The 26,935-nt window shown below is 34.3% G+C and overlaps 1 protein-coding gene across 2 annotated transcripts; it reads left to right on the forward strand.

Moving 5' to 3' along the window:
* The first annotated feature begins 2,725 nt into the window (after positions 1-2,725).
* LOC100786779 (LEAF RUST 10 DISEASE-RESISTANCE LOCUS RECEPTOR-LIKE PROTEIN KINASE-like 1.2) lies at positions 2,726-13,253 on the forward strand. Of its 2 annotated transcripts, none has more exons than XM_003533882.5 (5): positions 2,726-3,662; positions 10,311-10,349; positions 10,694-10,948; positions 11,050-11,985; positions 12,522-13,253. In XM_003533882.5, exons 1-5 carry the CDS (start codon positions 2,924-2,926, stop codon positions 12,788-12,790), a joined length of 2,238 nt encoding a protein of 745 aa, XP_003533930.2. In that variant the 5' UTR covers positions 2,726-2,923; the 3' UTR covers positions 12,791-13,253. The 2 variants fall into 2 exon arrangements, with proteins under 2 accessions (XP_003533930.2, XP_040861451.1); XM_041005517.1 differs by having other exon boundaries at positions 11,419-11,985; positions 12,522-12,966.
* The last annotated feature ends 13,682 nt before the right edge of the window (positions 13,254-26,935 follow it).

The following is a 26,935-nucleotide window of genomic DNA, read 5'->3' on the forward strand; positions in this document are numbered from 1 at the left end:
AATGAATTGTGTAATCGATTACACCTTTGTGGTAATCGATTACCAGTGAACAGTTTTGAAGAAAAAGTTAAGAGCTATAACTCTTAACATGGTTTTCTCGAAAGTCATTACTTTTCCAATGGTTTCTTTGACTAGACATGAAGAGTCAAGTCTATAAAAACATGAGTTTGGCACACATTCAATATATATATGATATTCTTCCAAACAATTCTTTTTCACAATCTTTCTCTAACCATTGCCCATTGCTTTTTCTTTGCCAAAAAGCTTTCTAAACTTTGTTCTTCTGCAAGTGGAAATTCTGCAGAAAACAAAAGTGTGCTATCTTTTCATCCCTTCTCCCTCTTGCCAAAAGATTCAAAGGACTAACCGCCTGAGAATTCTTTTGATTCTTCCCTTTCCCTTAAACAAAAGATTTCAAAGGACTAACTGTCTGAGATATCTTTTATTTCCCCTTACAAAGATTCAAGGGACTAACCGCCTAAGAATTCTTTGTCTTAACACATTGGAGCGTACATCCTTTGTGGTACAAGTAGAGTGTACATCTACTTCGGTTATAATACTGAGAGTAAGAGAGGGTACATCTCTTGTGGATCAGTTCAAGTGGAGCGTACATCCACTTGGTTGTTCAAAGAGAACAAGGGAGGGTACATCCCTTGTAGATCTTTTCTTGTAAAGGATTTTACAAGGTTATTGGAAATCTCAAGAACCGGTGGTTGCTTGGGGACTGGATGTAGGCACGGGTTGTCGTCAAACCAGTATAAATTTTGTGTTTGTCTTCTTCTTCCCTACACTCTTTACTTTTCTGCTATGTACTTTTATTTCCGCTTTACTTTTGTCTAAGTTAATTTTTTTGTTCTTTACTTCCTCATAACTTAGTAGTAAAGCCTAATTGAATCTAGTAATATTAAGAAGGATAATTTTTAATTAGTCAAGACATATTAATAATTAATTCAACCCCCCTTCTTAATTATTCCGAGACCACTTGATCCAACAGGGTAAAGTTTGTTGTTAGTGTTGGCATGTTGGATTGGAACTAGTTAGTTCATTCATATACTTATTTGTACAAACTCATCATATTCATTTTCCTACTTATGATCATGTATGGGATCCTCTATTTTAATGCATGCATAAATTTATATCTGTCCTCCCGCCATCTCATATACATTATTTTATTAGGTATTATTAACTGCGGCTTCAACCTCAAGTTTTACTTAAGTTTCATTTAATTATAGCAATATTTGTATTTGCTTATATTTCCAAGATATTTTATGAAAACATTGGTATATATTAGTTGTTCATCAAGTATCTGTGGACAAGATTGCTATCAGTCATTAATATTTTGTATTTTTTATTTATTTATTGTGAACATATATGCATGTACACTTTTTCCCCATGTTTCATAGTTTATAAATTTTATAAATTGAAATAGAAGTTTTCAAACATTATGAAAATTTTACTCAAAATTTTATCAACTTTTGTTAGACAAAGATCACTTTGCTATTTCCAAACTTAACTATCTAAGTTCCAATCCCAACAACTTAAGTCTTTACTTAAACATTCTTAGTTATTTTACAATAAATATTATGTATTAAAAAGATAAATAGATTATCTCTCTTATAATATGATTACATAAAAAGATTAACATATGTTAATTAATTGGTGAAAAAACAATTAAGTAGAAAGAGATGAATTATGAGTCCCAATAATTTTGACAAATTAATATAAATTGTTAATATATTTAATATTATTAACTATATTAACCAACTTTCTTAAATAATATATATTAATTAAAAAATTATATTTAAGAACAAAGAAGTACTTTAATAAATTTTACATTATCACGTAACAGTTAAAATCGACAAAAATAAATAAAAATTATGATGGAAGAAAAGTTGGAGAATACTAATCGATCATAAAAAATTCAAGGATAAAAATCATAAATATGAAAGCGATACTTTTTATTTTATTTTTATAAAGTTATAATTTTAAAATAATTTCTAAATTAAAAAAATTCAACAAAAGATAACGAAAGCCATACATTTTATTTTTTAGCGTCTGATCATAGCTGAGAGTGACATGTGTGCTAGACCCTCTTTCAAAACACCAAAGGCATGCCATCATCTTTCATCGCGCCCTTTACGGTCCACGTTAATTAACAATAATTAATTCTATGAAAGTCCGAATGATCCATTAGTTTTCACTAGTATTCAACGGATCAAGGCAGAACTAAATAAAGAAAAAAATATGTAAGAACAATTTCACGTGTCAATAATCATGCCAACAATTCAGAAAAAAATAAACCAAAAATTAGTGCAACGGTTTTTTTCTCATCATGATTACCATTTACCAGAACGCAAGAAGATCATACGCAACAAAGTACAAACACCCCAAAATCTCTCTCTCTCTCTACACGCCAAAAATTAAACTATATATATTGCTCAACATGTTTGTCTATTAGCCCTTGCCACTCGAGGACAGGGAGCATCGATTTAAAGATAAAATAATTAAAATTTTAGTTTTAAGTTTATTAATATTTATTTTTAATTTTCAAAGTAAGAAAAATTAAATTTATTAACAAAAGATTTCACATATCACTTTTTTTAAAACTTTTTTTGTAATTTTTACTAAAGATATTCGACCGACCGAAGATAAGATAGGATCAGAGTACTAAAGTTAAGTTGGTCAAGTTCTTCAACTTGGGTAGAAGCCTCTTTTGCCTTTTGGGAAGATTGATTCAAAAGTCAAAGATATGGGGCAGATGTTGACAACTGAAATCAAGTAAAATGTCGCCAGCTTAGACTTTGATTTCATCATGTCAATCTAAACTCTAATTCTCATATTTAATATAATTTTCTTTTCTTCTTCTTCTCTCTGTCCTTTTTCTCTCCGCTCCTTCCGTCTCTCCCCACACCAGAAATCCCAAATGAACCCAAAACAGCTCCTCCTCCTCTTCTTTTCTCTCTTTCTCACAATCACTTTCTCGTTGAACGAAAGATTTGAAGCCTGCGATGCCAAGACATGTGGGAACGGGCAGAACATAAGCTACCCATTCTACATCCAAGGCAAGCAAAAACCCTTTTGCGGGCAGCCAGGCTTCGAGCTAACGTGCAGCCACAAGGGTTTCCCAATTCTGACTCTCATGTACACCCCATACACAATCCACCAAATTTTCTACGACAACCAATCTCTCCGAGTGTCCAATCCCGTCTTTTCACAACCAAACCTTTCTTCTTGTATTGCCCCGACTCAGAACCTCACGGTCGGAAGGTACAGATTCCGAGTCGCTCCGAACCAGAGGGAACTGTTCGTGCTGTACGGCTGCGACTCAGCGGCGCTTCAGAAAACGGTGCCGGAGCGGAGGATCTGGTGTTCTGCGGCGGGAAACGAAACGACGTCGGTTGTGGGGTTGGATAAGGGGGATCGGGATTTGGTTTCGGCGCGGGAGAGTTGTAAGGGTGGTGCTGTGAATGCGACGGTGGATGATTTGAAAGGAGGGGTTAGAGAGGCGCTGCAGAGAGGGTTTTTGTTGCTTTGGAATGCGACTAGCTGCAGCGAGTGCAAGAGTAGTGGAGGGAGGTGCGGCTTCGACATCGACCCTCGTGTCTATGCTTTTAGGTGTTACTGTCCTGATAGGCCTCATGCTGTCAAATGTACCAATACAGGTTAGTCCCTCCCAATCGGTCATTCTCTCTCAGTACATTTTTTTTTCCAGAATTTTATAACACTCGAACCTGTTCAACACTTAGAGGGAGGTAGACTCACTTGATTCTCTCAACACAATTTACCTCTTCTACTTTTTTAACATTTTTATTTTGTAATGAAAATAATGATCAACCTTCATTTTATAAAATAAATAAATATCTAGAATTATTCATATTTAATGTTCAACCCTATTAAAAGATGGAACTGCATTAGTGTCGAACATGATTGCTATTGAGAAAAAAAAATACTCGTAGGAACTAAAAAATAATAAGAACTGATTTTTATTTCGGTCAAACTTGATTTTGTAAAAGTATAGATGTTTAATAAAATTAATTTTGTTTTATAATTTTAATTTATCTAGAAACGATAAAAGATTTCTTGTTTTTTGATTAAAAAATTTATACTAAAATACTTTTAAAATAAAAAACATCCAAAATTTAATTACATCTCTACTATATTAATTTTACAAATCAATTCAATTTACAATCAATTTTGTAAATATTGATCCAAATACACCATTACTTATTGATAAAACAAAAACACCGTTACTTACTGAGATAAAGGTTAGCGAGATAAGAATAAAACATACACACCCTTACGAACATGTCAGTTTGTATATTTTATATTTTAAAAAACTATCACAAAATTATAATATATATAAAAAATTTCAAAAAAGTTCATAATATATTTACTTGAATATTTGTAAGGTTACTAGTTAGATCGACTGGCCTGGTTATCAACTCAGTCCAAAAACCAGCTGTTATAGTGAGTCACGCTGATTTCATAACATTTTCGTTCTAACAACCGTTTTAGACCATGATATCACCCATTTCCTATAACTACTATCAGACTTACCTTTTCTGAAAAATAATTAAAACGAAACATGCATTGGATAGTTGGGCGTATGGTAGGACAATTTATGTGGTCCAAGTTTAAGAATTGAACTTTTCTTGTAAGTGGTAAATAAAATTCTCCTTCGCGAATTACTTCGTGCATCCAGTATATTTTTTTGCATCTAACAAATTTTTGTAAATTTTAGAAAAATCCCTCTACAAATAAACATATGAATTCATAATTTCATATGATTTATATAGATTCACAATTCAAATGAATGATTAGGATTCATAATCCATATAAATCATATGGATTATAAATTCGATAATGACTTTAGGGATTGATAATCTGTTAATACACATGTAAAGTTGGAGGGAACGGGATGGCCCTGGCAGTTTCCAAAGTTGGATCGAGAATGTCTTAATTTAATATCCAACAAAAGGAAAACAAAAACTGGTATAAAGTAAGGCTATAAGTAACTTGGACAAGTATATTATAGTTTTTTCAGTAAAAAAAAGTATATTATATATTTTAGGTTTATTTCTATTTTTTATATTTTAATTTATATGTGATTTTGATTGTTTTTTTGTTTTATGTGTTTGCATTATTTAAATATTCTCATAGTTGCTTAATTATTAAAATTAAGTCTTTTACTTTAAATTTGATGAATAATTAATTTTCAACAAAGGTGTAATGATATTGATTATTTTATGGGGAAAATCTTTCTTTACCCATGAAAATTTTGTAGGTAGACATTGTTTAGATCTATATAGATTTTTTTTTCCACTTACATGAGAAGGGAATAAGACAAAATAAATTAAAATTCTCAACTATCCAATTTCTTTTATATAAATTTCACGTTGATGAAAATAATCTCTCAAGTCGAAATTAACATATGCACTTTTATTTTTCGAGTTAGATGAAAAAGCTTTTATTAAACTTGATGCATAAATTTATTTTAGCTTACGTGAGGGTTTTAATTTATTTTATTTTCTTATTTTGTATGATACAGCTTATCCAAACGGATGACATCATGTTTTCAACATTATATTAAGTAGTTAACATATCTTTTTTTCAGAGAAAAATACATATTTCTTATCATGAATAAAAATGACCTCACGCCCTCATTTAAGTCATATTTCCAATAATATTTTATTTTGAAAACAGAATTTAAGAAATAGAGGCACAATCGTGGTGGCATCTTGATTTCTCTTTCAAGGGTAGTCTTATGTTTGATTTTTCAAAACATCAAAATCTTACTTCTAATATATGCACGAGTCATATAGGTCATAACTGTTAATTTGAAAGCAGCGCATGCTGAATTTATACGTGTGCTTGTTGTGAAATAAAATTGTTCAAATATTCTTTAGACTCTTTCAACCATTTCCTTTTCCGTAAATAAAAGAATACAATATAAATATTTTTCTATTGAAAAAAGTACAGTTAATTTATATATACGGTCAATATAAAACATTTTTATATAGATATTTAATAAAATCTGATTATTTTATTATGTCTTTTTACTTAATTATTAGTATGATGTGATGATTCCTATAAAAAAAGTATTATATGAGGATAAGATACTTTTTTAATGAATGTATATGTAAAAAATTATATTCAAATAATGAATATGAATATAAATTAAATCCAAAATAGAAATAGCAGCCTTTTTTTTATAATAGTAATAGTTAATGAAAAATAGTTTGCTGAACTGTATAATTAGCATATGCTCCACATTTATAAAATTGAGTCTTTTGCATTTTTTGTTTGTTTTAGTTATTAGTTTTTTTAGTGAAGAGATTGAGAACAATTTTTTCTCTATTTCTTCTTTCTTACTAATAAGTTAACCTTATAACTCTTAATCTCTGTTTAGTCAAAATAATAAATAAAAATGTCAAATAGATTGAGAAATGACATTTATGGCATGGTATTAAAGTAGCTTTCTAAAGCATTATATTATATGTTGCATGAGAAATAATTTTTTTCTTAAGCACGTGGTCTGGTTTACGTGTGTGGAAAAAATATTAAGTTTGTGTGCATGGAAAAAATCTATTGAAAGATTATTTTACTAATTAATCTCCTATCACTAGGCCATCGACCCCAACAGTTTAGATTATAAATGAAGTGAATGATTTAAAATAAATAATTCTATTAAGAGCATGGGAGTTGTTTAATGAATTGGTTAACAAAAAAAATATTATTTTGATGTGTAATATTATTTTGAATTGTTTAAAATTGAAGAAAGTTGGTTATATAAGTAAGAATTCTTCATGAGTTATTCAACTTTGTATTAAACATAAAAGAGAGAAATAAAATATTTGTGAGTTAAATAATTTATTAATAAAAATGTTCATTAATTTAAAAGATTGACATAGTGATACAAGACCTGTTACATGAGTGAGAACAATTTATTTAATAAAAAAATCTGTGTTTAATTTTTATGTAACGGATGAAATTAGTATCTAATCGAGTGGATGGAGAGACACTATGGTCAGATGGTCTCTTACCTAGGACAAAAAATTAAAAATATTTATTGCAGAAAAAATTAATTGAATTATTTAATATTAGTGTGACATAAATTAGGTTGATTATATCAACATCATTATAGATGCTAATTTAACTGAATTGAATCTAATTTAACTGATAAACATTACTGATTGAAGTGCAAAATTAACTGATAAACATTACTGATTGAAGTGCAAAATTTTAATAAACTCCTCCCATCGTAACTTGTAAAACTATCTCCACTAACACACACAGTTCATATGCTAAGAGTAGAATGAAGAAACATAGATTCTATATTTCTATCTAGACATTTCCAACTGAATCGGACTTTGAAGAACCACACAGGCCTACAAGAAACTTTAGTACGTAAGTACTGGAAAAGAGTAAAGTTGGGAAAAAGAAATTCTCAACTGATATCGAGTAAGCATGTAAAAGTTTGGTGAATCCAGGTACCTTATTAATTTGGAGGATATATACATGTTGATGTTAGACATAACCTAATACTTGGTTGGTGACCTTAACTCTCATGTAAGGTACTAAGGTGTATCTATACACCAACCTTTTATATATAGCCCTCCATAAGTCATTATTTTCATTAGTTGATTTAATTTTTAGACAAATATTAATTAGTGTCTTTAGGATATAAGTTAAAAAACTTAAAATATAAAGTTTTTTTTTATTGTAATGCATAAAATTACCCTACCCATCAAAACTTATTTTGTGTTCTATAATTTTCAGAATAAATATTTTTTTTTTATAATTTCTTTAACCAGGACCCCAAGGTACCAATTAACAAGACCCTAATCTTTAACATAATCAATGCTTGTAAAAAGCGGAGGGTGCATGTAAGACATTACTAACTGCTACTCCTAACATTAATTGTTGGGAGAAAACACGTACCTCTTACAAGCATTGAATTCTTTCCCAACATTACTTGGGTGGTGTCTAACAAGCTTTTTTTCCAGTTAAGGTGCATCCACGCACGCGTCAACCTCTTACAGTGTTTTTATAATTCACGAATTTTAGTCATTGATCTATCTTTTAAGGCCTAATTAATGGTTGTTAAAGGTTGGCGCATCCATGCGGGTACATGTCTGACACTACTTGAGTTTTTACTTTCTAGCCAATAGTCGAAGAAAATTATTGATTTTCAGTTTTCACTCTTGTCAACTCCCACTGTTTTTTTTTTTTGTTTTTTTTTTATCGAGTACACTTTTTCAATTAGAAGTTGATCAATCACAAGTAAGCAGTAGCACAAGTTTCTCTCTTGGAGTTGCTGGTTCTTGAAATTTTTGTATGGACGGGTTTTCAGCTCTCAAACCCGTTGATTAGTCCACCTAAACTGAAACTAATCAATCAGTGTGTGAACTAACAGCCTAAAACTACGACCTTGTCCTACTCCTTAACCTCTTTTCATTCCTTAACTCTATTATCTTCAAACTAGTGCTGATTTTGTCTATTAATTTCACTATTTTCAACACAGCTGCACCGTATCCACTAGGAATTGGATTCTCTGCAGTTGAAATTTCAACTGCACAAATCCCCACCTTCTAATAGACTTTGCATACTAAATAATGAAAGAAATGCGAATTTGAACTTTTTGAATGGTCAGAGATAAAACTGCACGACTCTGCAATTCTGTTAGTTCATGAATCTTGACCTTTCATCGGTATATTCTTTTGGTTTCTTTCTCTTTTTTAATTAAAGAGGGTTGTGCATACACCAGAGTCACCTCTTCAGTTGCATTAAACACAGAAACAGTTTTTTAGAATAGAGTCCAAAAAGTCAAGTTCTTTCAGATTGGTAGAAAATGGATTTAGATCCTCTTATGTTAGTAACTAACATGACAAATTCATGTTAGAGACAGAAAGACAAATGAAATTAATGGACCCTACACAAAATAATGGTGGCTCCTACTATAACTGTTTTACGTTTTTTTTCTCTTAGAACATGAGATTGTCATGTTTGTTACTAATACGAGAGGATCTTGGTATCTTAATCTTTTCAATATGCAAAAATTAAGCTACAAATTATTTCATGTTCATTTCAACAAATCTTCCTTAGTCATATGAAGCAGTTTGAAGTTGGTGTTCTCCAACTGCAATTAACATAAGCAACATATCTCATATAAGCTTCCTAAATCCATGGGTATCAGTACTCTGAGAAGTGATGCAGATACATTTGCTTGACATTGTCTCATGTCATAGAGTTCAAAATAGAACGAAGAAGTTCCAAAGATATACAAAACCATTGCATTGGATATTGAATAAGATGGATTGATACCATAGGGATGGCATGGAAACTACTAGAATGAGATCTATAAGAGCCTAACTGAATGATACATACACAGATCTTACAGTTGTAGAGAATAGAAAAGCTTAACTACCTGTCTAACTGAATACTACCAACTGTGATAAAACTATTTCTGCGTTAATAAGTTGTGTAGCATTCTATTATATTAGACAACCACCCAGTTTTGGCGTTGCTTTTCTACATCTCAAATTCAATTCAACCATGTTTAAGTGCAATTGCGCCTTCCATGTCAAGCGCCCAAAAGATTTTTATGGCACTTATACTGCTTACCATGATTTTGGTTTTTACTATGGTTGGACCCTTTTGGAGATATAAGGTTGGTTGGGTGGTTTGGGAAGAAGGGAAGGAGGGAAAGGTCACGAGTTTGATTCCTCGTACTAACAAAAACTAACAAATTAACAACTCACATTTGTTAATAAAAATGGTTGGACCCTTCCATCACTGATACTATGACTGCATGCACAATGATCCACCTTTCAATAAAAGACACTCCTGATTCTATTGATCTATTTATATTTGTAACTGCAGATATTTTCACTAAAATAAAAATTGTTAGATGAATGTGAAAGTTGTCACCATAAGATAGAAGGCCATTGTCAACTTTCTGGGAAAAAAAAATGCTACCAATATTTCCTTCTAAATTTATTGGAGAGTGGCTGCTTTTTGTAGAATGCTACAAATCTAGTTCTTGTGTATATACAAATCCAGTTTTTGAAGAATTAGACTTATCTTTGAATGACTGTGCCTAATTTAAGTTACTAATCTGCTATTTTAGCGTTTACTTGCTCCTTGGGTGACTTTCTTATCATCTCGAATAAAGCTATGGCTTGTTTATTAACTATTCGACACTCAGAACTAGAACACCACTTTTTTTTTTCCTGTATAACTTCGTCATCATACTTATATTTCTCTATTGCTCAATCTGAGTTTATTGTTTCTTCAAACTCCTGCTGCAGGTACAAAGGGGTTGAGTAAGGCAGGAAAACTAGTCATAGGTAATAATATGCCTTGTACGCAATGTTTATATTTAGTGTGTGCCTTGAAATTTATTTGTCTTGTACAACATATTTCATTAGCATGAAAAACCGGGCATTTTTCTGAATTTTTCTTCTAAACCCCCCATATAGGGATTCTTTATCTTAAAAGTATGAAAACTGAAAATGCCTTAAAAAATATTCAATTGATTCTATCAATGCCATATCCCATATATTATTTTCCCGAGTCTGCGCTTTAATAGGAAAGAATATATGCTTTAAAAGTATAGCATCTTCAAATCCATGATTGCATGTGTGAATGTTTCCATATAATATTAATATTTCCTTTCGGCCTCCTCCCTTAGGTTTAAGTGTTGTAATCCTATGCATGTTGATGATTGGGTTGCTCCTACATTGCAAAAGAAAACACAGTTCCTCAAGTGGTCAATTCCAAACAAGAAATACTTTTTCTATTCCCTCCTCACCAAATGCAGAAGTCGAAAGTGGCAGTGTGTACTTTGGAGTTCCTCTCTTCTCCTACAAGGAGCTTGCAGAAGCAACAAACCGTTTTGACCTTAATAAACAAATTGGAGATGGAGGCTTTGGGACTGTCTACAATGGTAAGCACTCAAACTCCACCCAGTTAACTTTTTAATTGATGCGTTAAAATAGTCCTCCATCCTATTGTATAATTTATGCTTATTAGATATTTGAAACCTAGGGAAACTCAAAGATGGAAGGGAAGTTGCAGTGAAGCACTTGTATAATCATAACTACAGGCGAGTAGAACAGTTCATGAATGAAATTCAGATCCTCACACGTTTGCGCCACAGAAATCTTGTGTCACTCTATGGCTGCACTTCACGTCAGAGCCGTGAACTGCTGCTTGTGTATGAATACATTCCAAATGGCACAGTAGCCAGCCATCTCCATGGGGAATTGGCAAAGCCTGGCTTACTAACGTGGTCCTTACGAATCAAAATCGCACTAGAGACTGCTAGTGCATTGTCTTATCTTCATGCTTCTAAAATCATTCACCGCGATGTCAAAACTAACAACATTCTTCTTGACAACAGTTTCTGTGTTAAAGTTGCAGATTTTGGCCTTTCAAGACTATTCCCCAATGACATGACTCATGTCTCCACAGCACCACAAGGGACCCCGGGTTACGTTGACCCGGAATATCACCAATGCTACCAGCTAACTAGCAAGAGTGATGTGTATAGCTTTGGAGTTGTGCTCATTGAGCTAATATCATCTATGCCAGCTGTTGACATGAACAGGCATAAGGATGAAATTAACTTGTCAAATCTAGCCATAAAGAAGATCCAAGAAAGGGCATTGAGTGAACTGGTCGACCCTTATTTGGGTTTTGATTCAGACAAAGAGGTGAAGAGGATGATAGTTGAGGTGGCAGAGTTGGCCTTTCAATGTTTGCAACAGGACAGGGAATTGAGACCTCCCATGGATGAAGTCCTTGAGGTATTGAAGAGAATTGAAAGTGGGAAGGATGAGCTAAAGCATCTAGAAGAAGCAGTTCATGGTTCTGGTTCTGGGGTTTCACATAATGTAACAACCTCATCATTGGATGAAGCTGGATTGTTGAAGAATAGGAAGCCACCTTCTTCACCAATATCCGTTACTGATAGTTGGGAAAGTAAATCCACTACGCCTAATGCCAGTTCTTAATCACTTGGCCTATTATCTGATAGTGATACTTAATCCATTCTAGCATTAGAAGCTTTCAGCATTCATTGTTAGTTGAAAATGAGTGAATCTGAGCATCATTTATCATGTGATCCACTTGTATAGTTATAGGATGATTATATTAAGCGGAATATCATAGTCAAGCCAGAAGTTGAGGGAATATAAATTTGAATATTCAGAATAAAAGAAAATATAGTTGTTGATTCTAGAAACTGTGTTGTCCCTTTTAAGCTGTAAAGCATGCACAGTATTTGGGTGTTAGATTGTCACACACTCCACTCCAACATTGACACTTCCTTAAAATTCAATTAAAAATTAATTTTTTATCGTCATTGATATACCTATATTGAGTGGACACCTTCTTGATTAAATATTTAATGAGACTAGTTTATAAAAAAAATATCAATTTTGTCAAACATTTAATTATGCTTTAAAAACGATAAAAAATGTTTCAGATCACGACTCTGGTTTTTGTTTTCCCTATAGGTTCTACGAATGGTTCAAGCTCTGACAAACATTCACCTGACGGTGGAGGAACAACATCACGGCCACTATCCTTCAAGGATATGTGTCTCAAGAAAAAAAGGAATAGAAGTATGTCCAAAATTCGATATGCAGAAACAAAAATTGATGTAGTTCCATGTGGAGCTTGTAGGCCTTGGATCTTCTTCATCAATGAATTCCTTTGCTTCTTGAGGTCCGATTGTAGCAGAATGGAGAAGGAGAAAGATGAATGGAGACGCTACTTCAAGTAAAAGATGAGTCTAGAAGAAGTTCACCACCATAAGAAGCCATAAATAAGAGCTTAAAGGTAGAAGAAGATGAATGGAGGGAGAGAAAGAGAAGAGCACAAAATTTAGTGCCTCTAAAGAAGTTTGAACTTTGAAGTTTAATTCTCAAATGATCAAAGTTGGAAAAATGCACACACATAGCCTCTATTTATAGCCTAAGTGTCACACAAAATTGGAGAGAAATTTGAATTTCAATTCAAATTTCACTTGAATTTGAAATTGAATTTGTGGAGTCAAATTTTGGAGCCAAAATTTCACTATGATTAGTGAATTTCATATATGGTTCTGCCCACTAACCCAAGATGAAGTCTAAGATTTTCCACTAAGTGTGCTTAGGTGTCATGAAGCATGTAAAGCATGAAGAACATGCACAAAGTGTGATTATATGATGTGGCAATAGGGTGTAGTAAGCAAATATTCACCTCCCCCTCTAAAATTTAATTGGATTGCACTTCTTCCAATTCAATTAAATTTATTTCTCAACACATCAAATATTCACTTAATGCATGTGAAATTATAAAATTACCCCTAATACAAAAACTAGTCTAGGTGCCCTAAAATACAAAGACTGAAAAATCTTATATTTCTAGGGTACCCTATCTACATTATGGAGCCCTAAATACAAGGACAAAAAATAATGAAATCCTAATATGTACAAAGATAAGTGAACTCATACTTAGCCCATGGGCCCAAAATCTACCCTAAGACTCTTGAGAACCCTAGGCCTTCTCTTGCATCTCTGGCTCAATCTACTTGCAGTCTTCTACCCAATGCCCTTGCGAGGTAGGATTGCATAAAAAACTTACAACGATGGAGTACGAAGACGGCAACCCTTTGAAGCCAAAGGTCCATATCGAATAATTGGTATTGGAAGGCCTATGTGCACCATGAAAGGACGCACTGGTGGTGAAGTTGCTTGGTAAGAGTATTGGGTTTCGGATCATGAAAGAAAGACTAACTAGAATTTGGAAACTTTTTGTAGGCTTCAACATCATGGACATTGGCAATGGGTATTTTATGATCAATTTTGACATGGGCGTTGATTGCGTGAAAGTCATCGAGGAGGACCTAATTTTGACATGGACATCTCTAGGTTTACTCACCTATGTTCATTCAAGAAGCTATGGGCCACTCTTGAGGAATTTGGTTCCTATCTAACATGAATGACATTACTTTCACACTCTTTGATTTCATGCATCAATGTATCTCATTTTCCATTAAGAAGCTTAATTCGTAGTGAAGTTGCTAGACCATCTATGCCTCTCCAACCTCAACTTTGCATACTTTTCTTTGGGATCACCTCAGGAGTTTATCAAATTCTATTCCTAACCCCCGGCTTCTCTTAGAAGAATTCAATGAGATTATCCACTCATCAGGGTCTAGGGAGGTAACTTTCACATTGCTCGTGCTCAAAGTCTCTCTTTCGTATTTATTGATTGTGGTCTTCTGGACCTGGATACAAAAGGGGTCACCTTCATGTGGAGGAGGAATACTCAATGTGGTGGTCATGTTAGAAAAAAGCTAGATAGAGTTATGTCAAATTCCACTTGGAGATTGACCTTTCCTAATGCCCTAGTAGAATTTTTGCCTATGCACAACTCGGACCTCAACCTTATGTATCTTCATAGTTGCAAATTTGTTACAAGAAAAATTTTGTATTTTCATTTTCAAGTAGATTGGCTAGGTCATCTAGATTATGGAGATATTGTCAAGAAGGCCTGGTAGATTGCTTAAGAGGGTGTCTTTTCTAAGCTTCAAGGGGTGGAAGAGCTGTATATTATCTTCAACAATGAATGTGTTTGGAACCATTTTCAAGAGAAAAAGGAAGCTTGATGACAAAATCAAAAGGTGCCCATTAGTAGCTAGATCTTTTCCTTACTCTAATCTTATTCAATTAGAGAAAAATCTTTGGTTGTAGTACAGTCTGGTGTTGGACCAGGAGGAGATTCTTTGCTTCCAGAAGTCCAAAGAAAATTGCATCAAATTTGGCAATAGAAACACTAAGAATTTTCATACTCACGTTATGATTAAAAGAGGGAAGAACAAGGCGAATGGTCTCTTTATTGATAATACTTGGATTACTGATGAAACTATCTTTGAGAGGGAAGCCATAGATTTTTTTAAAAATTGTTTCAATCAACTGATCATTGTGCCCATAGAGTTTGATTCTGCACTCCATTTCCACCATTGGTCAACAAGTTACTAATGCTCTTTAGAGAGAGGTTTTGGTTGGAGAAGTGAAGGATGCAATGTTTGCTATGGATTCTTACAAGGCTCTAGGACCAAATGGCTACTAACCTATCTTCTATAAAAACTTATGGAATATTCTTGAAGTGGATGTTTGGAGCATGGTAAACCAAGCTTTCTGCATATGAAATTTTAGGGAAGGGTTTGTTGAAACACTGATAGTTCCCATTCCAAAAAATGACAAATATACCATTGGCCCTCAAGGACTTTAGACCCATCAGCCTCTACAATGTGTTCTTTAAAGTTATTTCTATAGTTCTAGTTAATAGATTGTGACCTCATTTGAATATAATCATTGGGCCTATGCAAAGAAATTTTATTCCCAAGAGAGGTACATCTAACAATGCCATCATTGCACAAGAAATTGTTCACCACATGCACAACAAGAAAGGAAAATCTGGCATCCTTTTGTTTAAAATTGACTTGATAAGGCCTATGACTGTGTCAATTGGGACTTCCTCAAATATACTCTAAATGAATTTGGTTTGCCAGGAAGGATTATTGAGTTGATCATGAACCGTGCCTCTATGACTAGCCTCTCTCTAAAGTGGAATAATGAAAAGATCCACAACTTCACTCCTAGGAGAGGCCTAAGACAAGAAGATCCTCTTTTTCCTTACCTTTTCCTATTGTGTATGGAAAAGTTAGCTATTCTCATTAATGAACTCGTAAAAGATAAAGAGTGGTAGCCAATTTCCATTTAGAGGAATGGTCCTTAAGTGAGTCATCTTTTCTTCGCAGATGATTCCCTTTTGTTCACCAAAGCCTGTGTATCCCAAGATGGATTGGGCAAGGAGGTGCTTGAGGTATTTTGTATGACCTTGAGTTTAAAGGTACATATTGACAAATCAAGATTTTCTGCATCCAAGAATGTGTCCAATACCAAGAGGGGTCAAATAGACAACATCATTAATTTCCCCTACACCTCTAATAAGGGAGAGTACCTAAAGTTTCCTATATTCACTGGTCGTGTCACTAAGAGGGAATTCAACTTCATTATGGATCACATTCGTGGAAAATTGGCGGGCAGAAGTTCAAGCTCTTGAGTAGGGTAGGGTGACTTTAGCTCAATCAGTGTTGGCCTTTATCCCCCCATATGTCATGCAAAACCATCTTCTTCCAAAGGGTACTTGCGAAGCTATTGATACTTCGATAAGGAAGTTCATTTGGGACAGCGACTCTTCTCACTGATTGATCATTTTTAGTTTAGTATTTTCCTATTACTCTAAAATTATTTGACGTCTCTTTTATTCTTATTTTCTCACCTTAATTCAATTTATGTCTTGGGCAAATAATTGGGCTTAATTGATAATTGTTGCTTATTTTTGGATTTTTTTTTGTTTATTTGACCTATCTGCCTTGTGCTGGACCTATAGAACAACAAAACTCCAAATGAAGCATATGCGTAGTCCCTGGAAAGCTAAGGAAAGAAGCTACAATTTTTTTAGAAATGAGTTTGGGCCAATTTTTCCATTTTGAGGGTTCTTTCAGGCTAGGTAGTCATAACCTCTGCACTTGAATTTTGAGCTGCGAATTTTAGGCCTTTGCATTGTGTAATTAGCTTAACTAGATAGATTAGTTGGGCCTAATATGTTCCGATCCATTATTTCTAATTAATTAGAGTATATATTAGTTTACTTAGTGTATTTTCAAAGTTAGTTAGAATCATTTGGTAAAACATATTTTTAGAAACTTCTAGTGCAAGTTTTAAATCATACTCTTCTCTCTCTTTTTCTCTCAACTATTCTTCACATTTCTTAATCTCTTCAACTCTGTTATTCTCTTGTTCAATTTTCGCTGTTCTTCCATTGGTGATGACTATGGAAGGCTAAACAATTAATTGTTGGATTAAGTGGCCTCAGAATAATTAAGAGGGGGGGGGGGGTTGAATTAATTATTAATGTGTCTTGACTAAATAAAAAATTATCCTTCTTAATGTTACTAGATTCAACTAGGCTTTTACTACAAAGTTAAGAAAGTAAAGAACAGAAACAAAAACTTAACCAAAAGTAAAAGCGGCAATTAAAAGTACACAGCAGAAATTAAAGAGTGTAGGGAAGAAGAAGACAAATACAAGATTTATACTGGTTCGGCCACAACCCGTGCCTACATCCAGTCCCCAAGCAACCAACGATTCTTGAGATTTCTTTCAACCTTGTAAAATCCTTTACAAGCCAAAGATCCACAAGGGATGTACCCTCCTTTGTTCTCTTTGAACAACCAAGTGGATGTACCCTCCACTTGAACTGATTCACAAGGGATGTACCTTTTCTTGTTCTCAGTACAATAACCCAAGTAGATGTACCCTCTACTTGTACCAGAAAGGATGTACTCTCCAATGTGTAAAAAACTTGTTATGAAATTCATGCCATGGTCACATATTTATAATCATTTGATGACTCAAGTTAAAGTTTGTGACTCTTGGCAATTTCTTTTAAACTAGTCACCTTTTAAAAATTGTGACTCTTTTGAAAACTAGTCATTTAAAAAGTTGTGACTTTTGAAAAAATCTTTAGAAATAAGTCACTTTAAGAATTTTGACTTTTGGAAATTTATTTTTAGACATCATTCACTGGTAATCGATTACCATCAAGGTGTAATCAATTACACATCAACAGATGTGACTCTTTGTGTTTAAATTTTGAAAATCAAAACGTTTAGAAACTCTGTGATCGAGGCCGTACCCGAATCAAATCATTATTAAAATGCAATAACTAGGAAGTGATCCTAGGTCGTCTCCAGACGAGCAATGATAAACCAAATGCTCATAACAGATAGTAGGAAAATAGTAACGAATTGGGGGGGGGGGGGTGTTTGCTTTGGTAAATTAAACAGCGAATAGATGTGAATTATAAAATATCAGAATTAAAACACGTTGCTTCCCCTTGATTCACAAGCAAGTCTCTTATCCTAGGTAACGAGAGTTCATCCTTATTCAGTTCAACCACTTAATCCAACCCTAAATTAAATTACTAAGCCAAAATTTAACATAAGGCATTCATTATGTGATTAAGCAACACATACACCAATTACTCATAAACGATCATTAAGCATGAACGTAAATTAAGCACAGAGATAATTAATCAAGTACTAAGCATGCATGAATTAATAGCAACAAATTTAGAGTAATTAGTGAAGAGGAAAAACTGAACAGAATTTAACAGTAATAATAGAACCTCAAAGAGAACTGTGCTTGATCCTCAAGAGAAAACAATGCTGGGGACTTATGTTGGATCAAGTGGCCTCAGAATATTTAAAAAGGGGGGGGGGGGGTTGAATTAATTTTTCCTAAACCTTTACTAATTAAAAATTTACTCTTCTAAGGCTTTTACATATGTTGTTAAGAGAATAAGGAGTAGAAGAGAAACATAACCAAAAGTAAAAGTGGAAAATAAAATGCACAGCGGAAAGTAAAAGAGTAGGGAAGAAGGAGACAAACACACAAGAGTTTTTATACTGGTTCGGAAACAACCCGTGCCTACATCCAGTCCCCAAGTGACCTGCGGTCCTTGAGATTTCTTTCAATTTTGTAAAAATTCTTTTACAAGCAAAGATCCACAAGGGATGTACCCTCCCTTGTTCTCTTTAAACCTAGTGAATGTACCCTCCACTAGAACTGATCCACAAGAGATGTACCCTCTCTTGTTCTCAGTCAAATCCAAGTAGATGTACCCTCTACTTGTACCACAAAGGATGTACCCTCCAATGTGTTAAGACAAAGATCTCAGGCGGTTAAATCTTTGATACTTTGTGAATGGGGATACAAAAGAATTCTCAGGCGGTTAGTCCTTTGAACACTTTTGTATAAGGGAATGGGAAGAATCAAAGAATTCTCAGACTGTGTCGTTTTGAATTCTTTGACAAGGGAGAAGGGAGACACAAGAATTCAAGCGGTTAGTCCTTCGTTCTTTTGGAAAAGGGAGAAGAGAGACACAAAAAGAATTCAGGCGGTTAGTCCTTGGCGAATTCTTTTTGGCAAAGGGAGAAGAGATGAAAAGAATGAATAGCACAAGTTTTCAAGGTTTAGAAAATCAGAAAACTTTGGAAAGCTTTTGGCACAAAGAAGAGGAAGAAGTTCAAAGAGATTCAAGGCTTGTAAAGGATTGTATAAGATTGATTGGAAAAAAGTGTATTGAAAAGCAAATCAAAGCCTTGCTTTTATAGACTCTTCATGTCTGGCCAAGAGGACCATTTAGAAGAGGTATAACTTTTAGAAAAACTTAAAACCAATTTGAAAAAGTCAAAAAATCATTTGAATAGTTACATCTTTTGATTTACTCAGAAACAATCACTGGTAATCGATTACCAAATCAGTGTAATCGATTACACAAAGCTTTTATGTGAAAGGATGTGACTCTTCACATTTGAATTTGAATTTCAACGTTCAAAGGCACTGGTAATCGATTACCAAAACATTGTAATCGATTACAACTTTTTGAAATCAATTGGAACGTTGTAAATTCATTTGAAAACTTTTTCAAATCCATTTTGCTACTGGTAATCGATTACCATTACAACAATCTGGTAATCGATTACCAGAGAGTAAAAACTCTTTGGTAAACATGTTTTGAGAAAAATCCATGTGCTACTCAATTTTTGAGAAAACCTTTTCATACTTATCTTGATTACGCCTTCTCTTGATTCTTGAATCTTGAGTCTTGAATCTTGATCTCTTGAATCTTGATTCTTGATTCTTGAAATCAACTTTTCTCTTGAATCTTGAAGTGTTCTTGATTCTATCTTGAATATCTTAAACTCATTCTTTGATTGACCTTTGAGCTTTTTGTCATCACCTTTGTCATCATCTTTTGTTATCATCTTTGTTATCATCAAAACATCTTTGAATCACTCTTGATACATCATGAAGCTTTGCTTCTACAACTTAGCCTTTCATTAATCAATAGAGAACGAAATTATAGATTGAAGAACGAAATTTTATTGCTAAAACGAAAAGTCAGAACTGGAATTGCAAAAACGAAAAAAAAGGAGAAAGAGCAGAGAGAGAAGAGAGAGGCCTAAACTAAAACCTTGGTGCTGTTATATAGTTTTTCAGCCCCAAAGCTTACAAATTTGTTTTAAATCCAAGTCCATAAATAAAATCAAATCAAATTTAGATAAGATAAGATAAGATAAGATCTAGATGAAATAATATCTAGATGAGATCAAATCTAAATAATATCTAGATAAGATAAAGTCTAGATAAGATAAAATTTTGTAAAATAAAATAGTCTACCCTCTTCAAGTCCAAGCCCAATTCTGGATTCAAGCCCAATGTTTCATTAATTCTTGAATGTAGAAGCAAAGCTTCATGGTGAATAAAAGGTGATTCAAAGGTGTTTTGATGATAACAAATATGATAACAAAAGATGATGACAAAGGTGATGACAAAAAGCTCAAAGATCAATCAAAAAACAACTCAAGTGAATCAAAGATCAATCAAAGAACAACTCAAGTGAATCAAGAACAATTCAAGAGTTCAAGATAAGAATCAAGAAGAATTCAAGACTCAAGAAGAAAGTTTAGAGTCAAGAATCAAGATTCAAGGTTCAAGATTCAAGACTCAAGATTCAGGAATCAAGAGAAGGCTTAATCAAGATAAGTATGAAAAGTTTTTCTCAAAAATTGAGTAGCACATGATTTCTCTCAAAACATCTTTACCAAAGAGTTTTTACTCTCTGGTAATAGATTACCAGATTGTTGTAATCGATTACCAGTAGCAAAATTGTTTTGAAAAAGTTTTCAAATTGAATTTACAATGTTCCAATTAATTTCAAAAACTTGTAATCGATTACAATGTTTTGGTAATCGATTACCAGTGCCTTTGAACGTTGAAATTCAAATTCAAATGTGAAGAGTCACATCCTTTCACATAAAAGCATTGTGTAATCGATTACACTTATTTGGTAATCGATTACCAGTGACTGTTTCTCAATAAATCAAAAGATGTAACTCTTCAAAAAGGTTTTGACTTTTTCAAATTTGTTTTAAGTTTTTCTAAAAGTTATAACTCTTCTAAATGGTCTTCTTGACCAGACATGAAGAGTCTATAAAAACAAGGCTTTGTTTTGCATTTTCAATTAATTCATTCTTTCAATCTTGAATACTTTTCCAATCAATCACTTACAATCCTTTACAAGCCTTGAATCTCTTTGAACATCTTCTTCTTCTTTGTACCAAAATCTTTCTAAAGTTTTCTGGTTTTCTAAACCTTGAAAACTTGTGCTATTCATCTTTTCATTCTCTTCTCCCTTTCCCAAAAAGAATTCGCCAAGGATTAACCGCCTGAATTCTTTTTGTGTCTCTCTTCTCCCTTTTCCAAAAGAACAAAGGACTTACCGCCTGAATTCTTTTGTGTCTCCCTTCTCCCATGTCAAAGAATTCAAAACGACACAGTTTGAGAATTCTTTTGATTCTTCTCATTCCCTTATACAAAAGTGTTCAAAGGAATAACCGCCTGAGAATTCTTTTGTATCCCCTTTCACAAAGTATCAAAGGTTTAACCGCCTGAGATCTTTGTCTTAACACATTGGAGGGTACATCCTTTGTGGTACAAGTAGAGGGTACATCTACTTGGGTTTGACTGAGAACAAGAGAGGGTACATCTCTTGTTGATCAGTTCTAGTGAAGGGTACATCCACTAGGTTCAAAGAGAACAAGAGAGGGTACATCCCTTGTGGATCTTTGCTTGTAAAAGGATTTTTACAAGGTTGAAAGAAATCTCAAGGACCGCAGGTTGCTTGGGGACTAGATGTAGGCACGGGTTGTTGCCGAACCAGTATAAAAACTCTTGTGTGTTTGTTTCCTTCTTCCCTACTCTTTTACTTTTCGTTGTGCATTTAATTTTCGCTTTTACTTTCTGTTAATTTTCTCTTCTACTCCTCATTCTCTTAACAATTTAGTAAAAGCCTTAGAAGAGTAATTTTTTAATTAGTAAAGGTTTAGGAATAATTAATTCAAACCCCCTTTTTAATTATTCTGAGGCCACTCGATCCAACACTGAAATTAGATTAAAAACATCAAATTAGTTGAATGGGCCCAAATAATAAAACTTCCTAATTAATTTGACACTTAAGATTAATCAGTACTTAAAATGGTGCAAAAAGGGTTAAGAAATAGGAGAAAATAATGGCACATAAAAACCCCCCATACTTATCCTTTTGCACTCCTAGGCAAAATGAAATAAAGAACAAAATCCAAGGATATCAAAGAGAGACAAACAAAAACATTTACATATTTCTCAATTAACATCAAGGAATGAAAGGAATGGGTAACATCTAACATGAAGAGATCCAAAGAGTCTAGACATTCGTGAAAATCATCCAAGCAACCCAATCATGGAAAAATAGTTAATCAGCTCAAGAATGAAAAATGATTAAGCCTCACAAGATATACACTATATCTCTCAAGTGTCTAGGCTACTGTTTACTCTCGAAGCACCCATGAAAATAAACACCACATAAACTTGGCAAAATTCTAAAATTGACAAACAACTTGACAAACACATGCACATAAGGATCAAAAGCTCTTTAAAGGTTGTAATGGGGCCAAGGACAAGGTAGGAAAAAAAATATGGAATAAGTAGCTAAATCCCAAAGGAATAGAGGAGCAATGGGGAATAAGTGGAAATTAAGCACAAGTAGTAAACCCAAACCCTCTAATATCAACAAAATCAACCAAGGCTCCCAAATCAAGTCCTCATAACAAGACTAGTCACTATATATATACATTAAATAGAACGAATTTGAAGATTAAAGCAAGAACTAGTCAATATATATATACATCAAGCATGGCCAAAATAAAACATTAAGCATGGCCAAAAATCATATCTTCCAATGAAACATACCCCCCTACACTTATTCCCAAAACAATTCCAAAGCTCCAAAATTCCTTAAGGGTAAGGTGATATCATGGTTTTTTACTTAAGGCTTGTAATGAGCTTCAAAACAAAGAAAGGGAAACATAGGCTCAAAGGGACTATCAAAGGAATTAATTCAAGGTAAGTCCATTTGGCTAGAGGCTTATAAGAACAAAATTGCCTAAATCATTTCCAAATATGCATGTGAATTAGGAAGCATCAACTAGAATCAAGCCAAGGCTATTGTGCAAGCAATCAATGGGGCAAAACACACCAAAAGATTATGATGATGGATGGCTCAAATTCTCACAAAGGTAAACTTATCACTTTCCAATTGAGCTTTCAAAACTATCATGGCATGTAGAGGAAAAATAAGGATTTCAAATCACAAAATGTCAAAAGACTTTTATTTTCAGAACAATTACCCATTTCTTGAACATATCCTATAATTCAAAGAAAAATATGCAAAGTTGTACATGCAAACAGAATTGACCTAAAATATTAAACTAAAAACCCAACAAAACTAACAAAACTAACAAATTTAACACAAGCAAAACTAACAAAACTAGCAAAACCAAAACCAAAGAACACTCCCCCCATACTTAAACAACACATTGTCCTCAATGTAGCATAAGTAAAGATTAAAAGCAATTAAATCATCAAATAGAATCGGACAAATGTAATAAAAGTAAAGAAGGAGATAGGAAAAGAAAAACTCCCTAAGTCATGGTGGAAAAGAAGTAAGCTGAAGTAAGGAGATCTTTTGAGCAAGGACAACCCCCAATGTGTAATTGGATGCATCGCACATTAGCTCAAATGGGGTTGTCCAATCAGGTGCCTGAATGATAGGGGTGGTAGTCAGTGCTATTTTGAGGCAATGAAAGGCCTCTTTGCATTTATCATTAAAGGCAAACTCCACCTCCTTTTGCAACAAGTTGGATAGTGGAAGGGCTACCTTGCTAAAATCTCTTATAAAGCGTCTGTAGAATCCTGCATGACCAAGAAAAGATCGCACCTCTCGCACGCAAGAGGGGTAAGGCAATTGTGAAATAACATAAATTTTTGCAGGATCTACTTCAATGCCCTTATTGGAAATAATGTGGCCTAAAACTATACCTTGCTCAACCATAAAATGACATTTTTCAAAATTTAGAACAAGGTTAGTTTCAGTGCATCTATTCAAAACCTTTTCCAGACTATCCAAACAAACATCAAAAGAGGATCCATATACAGTGAAATCATACATAAACACCTCTATGCAATTTTCTAAAAAATCACTAAAAATACTAATCATGCACCGGTGGAAGGTACCAGGGGCATTGCACAGGCCGAAAGGCATCCTCCTATAGGCAAAAGTGCCGAAGGGGCAGGTGAATGTGGTATTTTCCTGATCCTCAGGAGCAATAGTGATTTGCATATAACCAGAAAAACCATCATGGAAACAGTAGTGAGATTTACCTGCCAGGCATTCAAGCATCTGGTCAATGAATGACAGTGGAAAATGGTCCTTTTTGGTAACTTGGTTCAGCCTCCTATAGTCGATGCAGACTCTCCAACTATTCTGCACCCGAATAGGAATCAACTCCTCCTTCTCATTTTTTATCACGATGAGGCCGGTTGTCTTCGGGACTACCTGGACAGGACTCACCCATTGGCTGTCGGAGATAGGATAAATGATTCCAGCTTGCAAAAGCTTGGTTACCTCCTTCTTCACTACATCAAGAATCACCGGGTTGAGTCTTCTCTGTGGCTGTCTTACTGGTTTAGCCCCATCCTCTAAATTTATTCGATGCATGCATGTGGATGGGCTAATACCAGGAATGTTCGCCAGGGTCCTGCTTATAGCCTTCTTATGCTTCTTGAGAACTAATAACAACTTCTCCTCTTGCTCATCAGCAAGGGAGGCAGATATAATTACTGGAAAACTTTTGCTATCATCCAAGTAAGCATATTTTAAATTTGATGGCAGAGGCTTCAATTCTGGTGTGGGCGGCTGGATAATGGTAGAAAGAGATGGTTTCTCAACCTGTACCTCATAAAGAAAGTCAGAGGTATGTGTACTTCCTGAAACATGGTTAATTCTATCTGACTTTATAAAACCAATCTCAAGAGGTAAAACATCATACATGTAATCAATATCAAATTCAAATTCACTCTCAGCATCAAATTCAGACATATGATCAAGTACAAATTCAGATTCAATGTATGAAGAGTGACAGGCATGCAGATTAGAATGAAGATCAATCATTTAGTCATCAACAATATGGTCAATTATTTCATCACGAAATACAGAAAGATCTTCAGATGGGTGTTTCATAGCATCAAGAATATTAAAATGAACAGTTATATCACCAAACTCCATAGATAGTGTGCCTGCATATACATCTATCTTAGTTCTAGCAGTTTTCATAAAATGTCTGCCTAGAATGATGGGAACTGATCCTTTAGAAAATCCCTCCTCCATATTCAAAATATAAAAATCAACAGGGAAAATTAGTTCACCAACTCTAACTAAGACATCCTCTATGAAACCAGCAGGATAGGCAACACTTTTATTAGCTAAATGAATTACCACATCAGTTGACTGCAAGGGACCTAGAGAAAGAGAATAAAAAATAGACAGAGGCATAACACTAACAGAAGCTCCTAAATCTAGCATGGCATTGTCAAACTTACTGTTCCCTATAATACAAGGTATGTTGAATGTACCTGGATCTTTACATTTTTCAAGGATTTGGGGAACAGATTTACCAATCAATGCGGAGACATTTCTACCCATACTAATTCTTTCACTTCCTTTAAGCTTTCGCTTATTAGTGCACAACTCCTTCAAGAATTTAGCATATCTTGGAATTTGCTTTATTGCATCCAGCAGTGGTATGTTTACCTCTACTTTTCTAAATGTTTCCAAGATCTCCTTCTCTGCCTCTTCCATTTTTTTGTTGGAAATTGCTCTAGGAGGGAATGGAAGAGGGATATGCTGCTTCTCTTTAGATTCACCTGCATAGAAATTGTTAGGTAACTTACTCTTTAAATTTTTGTCATCATCTTTTTCTGGAGTAGAGTGAAGTTGGGTAGGTTCATTTGTGGATGAGGAAGATGTTGCTGGTTGAGGTTCTTGACACTGCTTTCCCGACCTCAATGCAATGACACTCACATTTTTGGGATTCTAGACAGATTGAGAAGGTAATCTGTCAGAATTCTGGGACTGTTGTTGATTTAACTGTGTAGCCAATTGTCCCATTTGATTAGTTTAGCTCTGAATAGAGGCTTTGGTCTCTTGTTGAAACTGCATGTTTTGCATAGTCATTTGCCTCACAAGTTCTTCAAGGGAAGGTTGCGGAGGAGTCTCAACTGTTTGTTGTTTTTGGGGCTGTTGCTGTTGTTGTTGCTGGATTGGTGGAGGAACGTATGGTCTGCTTGGGCCAGCAGCATTTTGAAAATAAGGCTGTTGCTGCTGCTGCTGTTGTGAAGGATTCGACCATCTAAGGTTGGGATGATTCCTCCACCCGGGATTGTACCTGTTGCTGGAGAGGTCATAATTGTTCTATTGTGGCTGATTTTGCTACTGAGGTTGAGGAGGTCTGTTGTAGATGTTTGCAGCATAAGCTTCAGGCTGTTCAATTGCTTCAGATTGTTGCATAGAAGGGCAAAGGTCTGTGTGGTGGTCGGCCGAGGAGCATAAACCACAGAGTTTGGCGACAGGTGCAGATTTTTTATTCATGGCCAGTTGGGTTACCAGGTTAACCAAGGCATCTAGTTTACCTTCAAGCTTCTTAGTCTCACCTGATGAAGATGAATTCATGGCTACTTCATGCACTCCTCTAATGACAATAGCATCACTTCTGGCACTAAATTACTGGGAGTTTGAAGCCATCTTCTCAATTAAATTTCTGGCTTCAGTAGGGGTCATGTCTCCAAGGGCTCCACCACTAGCAGCATCTATCATACTTCTCTCCATGTTACTGAGTCCTTCATAAAAATATTGGAGGAGAAGCTGCTCAGAA

The sequence above is a fragment of the Glycine max genome, chromosome 9 (genome assembly GCF_000004515.6).
Source record: "Glycine max cultivar Williams 82 chromosome 9, Glycine_max_v4.0, whole genome shotgun sequence".
Classification (NCBI taxonomy): domain Eukaryota; kingdom Viridiplantae; phylum Streptophyta; class Magnoliopsida; order Fabales; family Fabaceae; genus Glycine; species Glycine max.

What these genes read in the sequence shown, in the direction of transcription:
- LOC100786779 (XM_003533882.5), top strand. Translation starts at nt 2,924, where the DNA reads ATGAACCCAAAACAGCTCCTCCTCCTCTTCTTTTCTCTCTTTCTCACA. An exon ending in GGCAGGAAAACTAGTCATAG is followed by an intron (nt 10,350 to 10,693) that starts GTAATAATATGC and finishes CTCCTCCCTTAG; the next exon opens with GTTTAAGTGTTGTAATCCTA. An exon ending in CGTTACTGATAGTTGGGAAA is followed by an intron (nt 11,986 to 12,521) that starts GTAAATCCACTA and finishes TTTTCCCTATAG; the next exon opens with GTTCTACGAATGGTTCAAGC.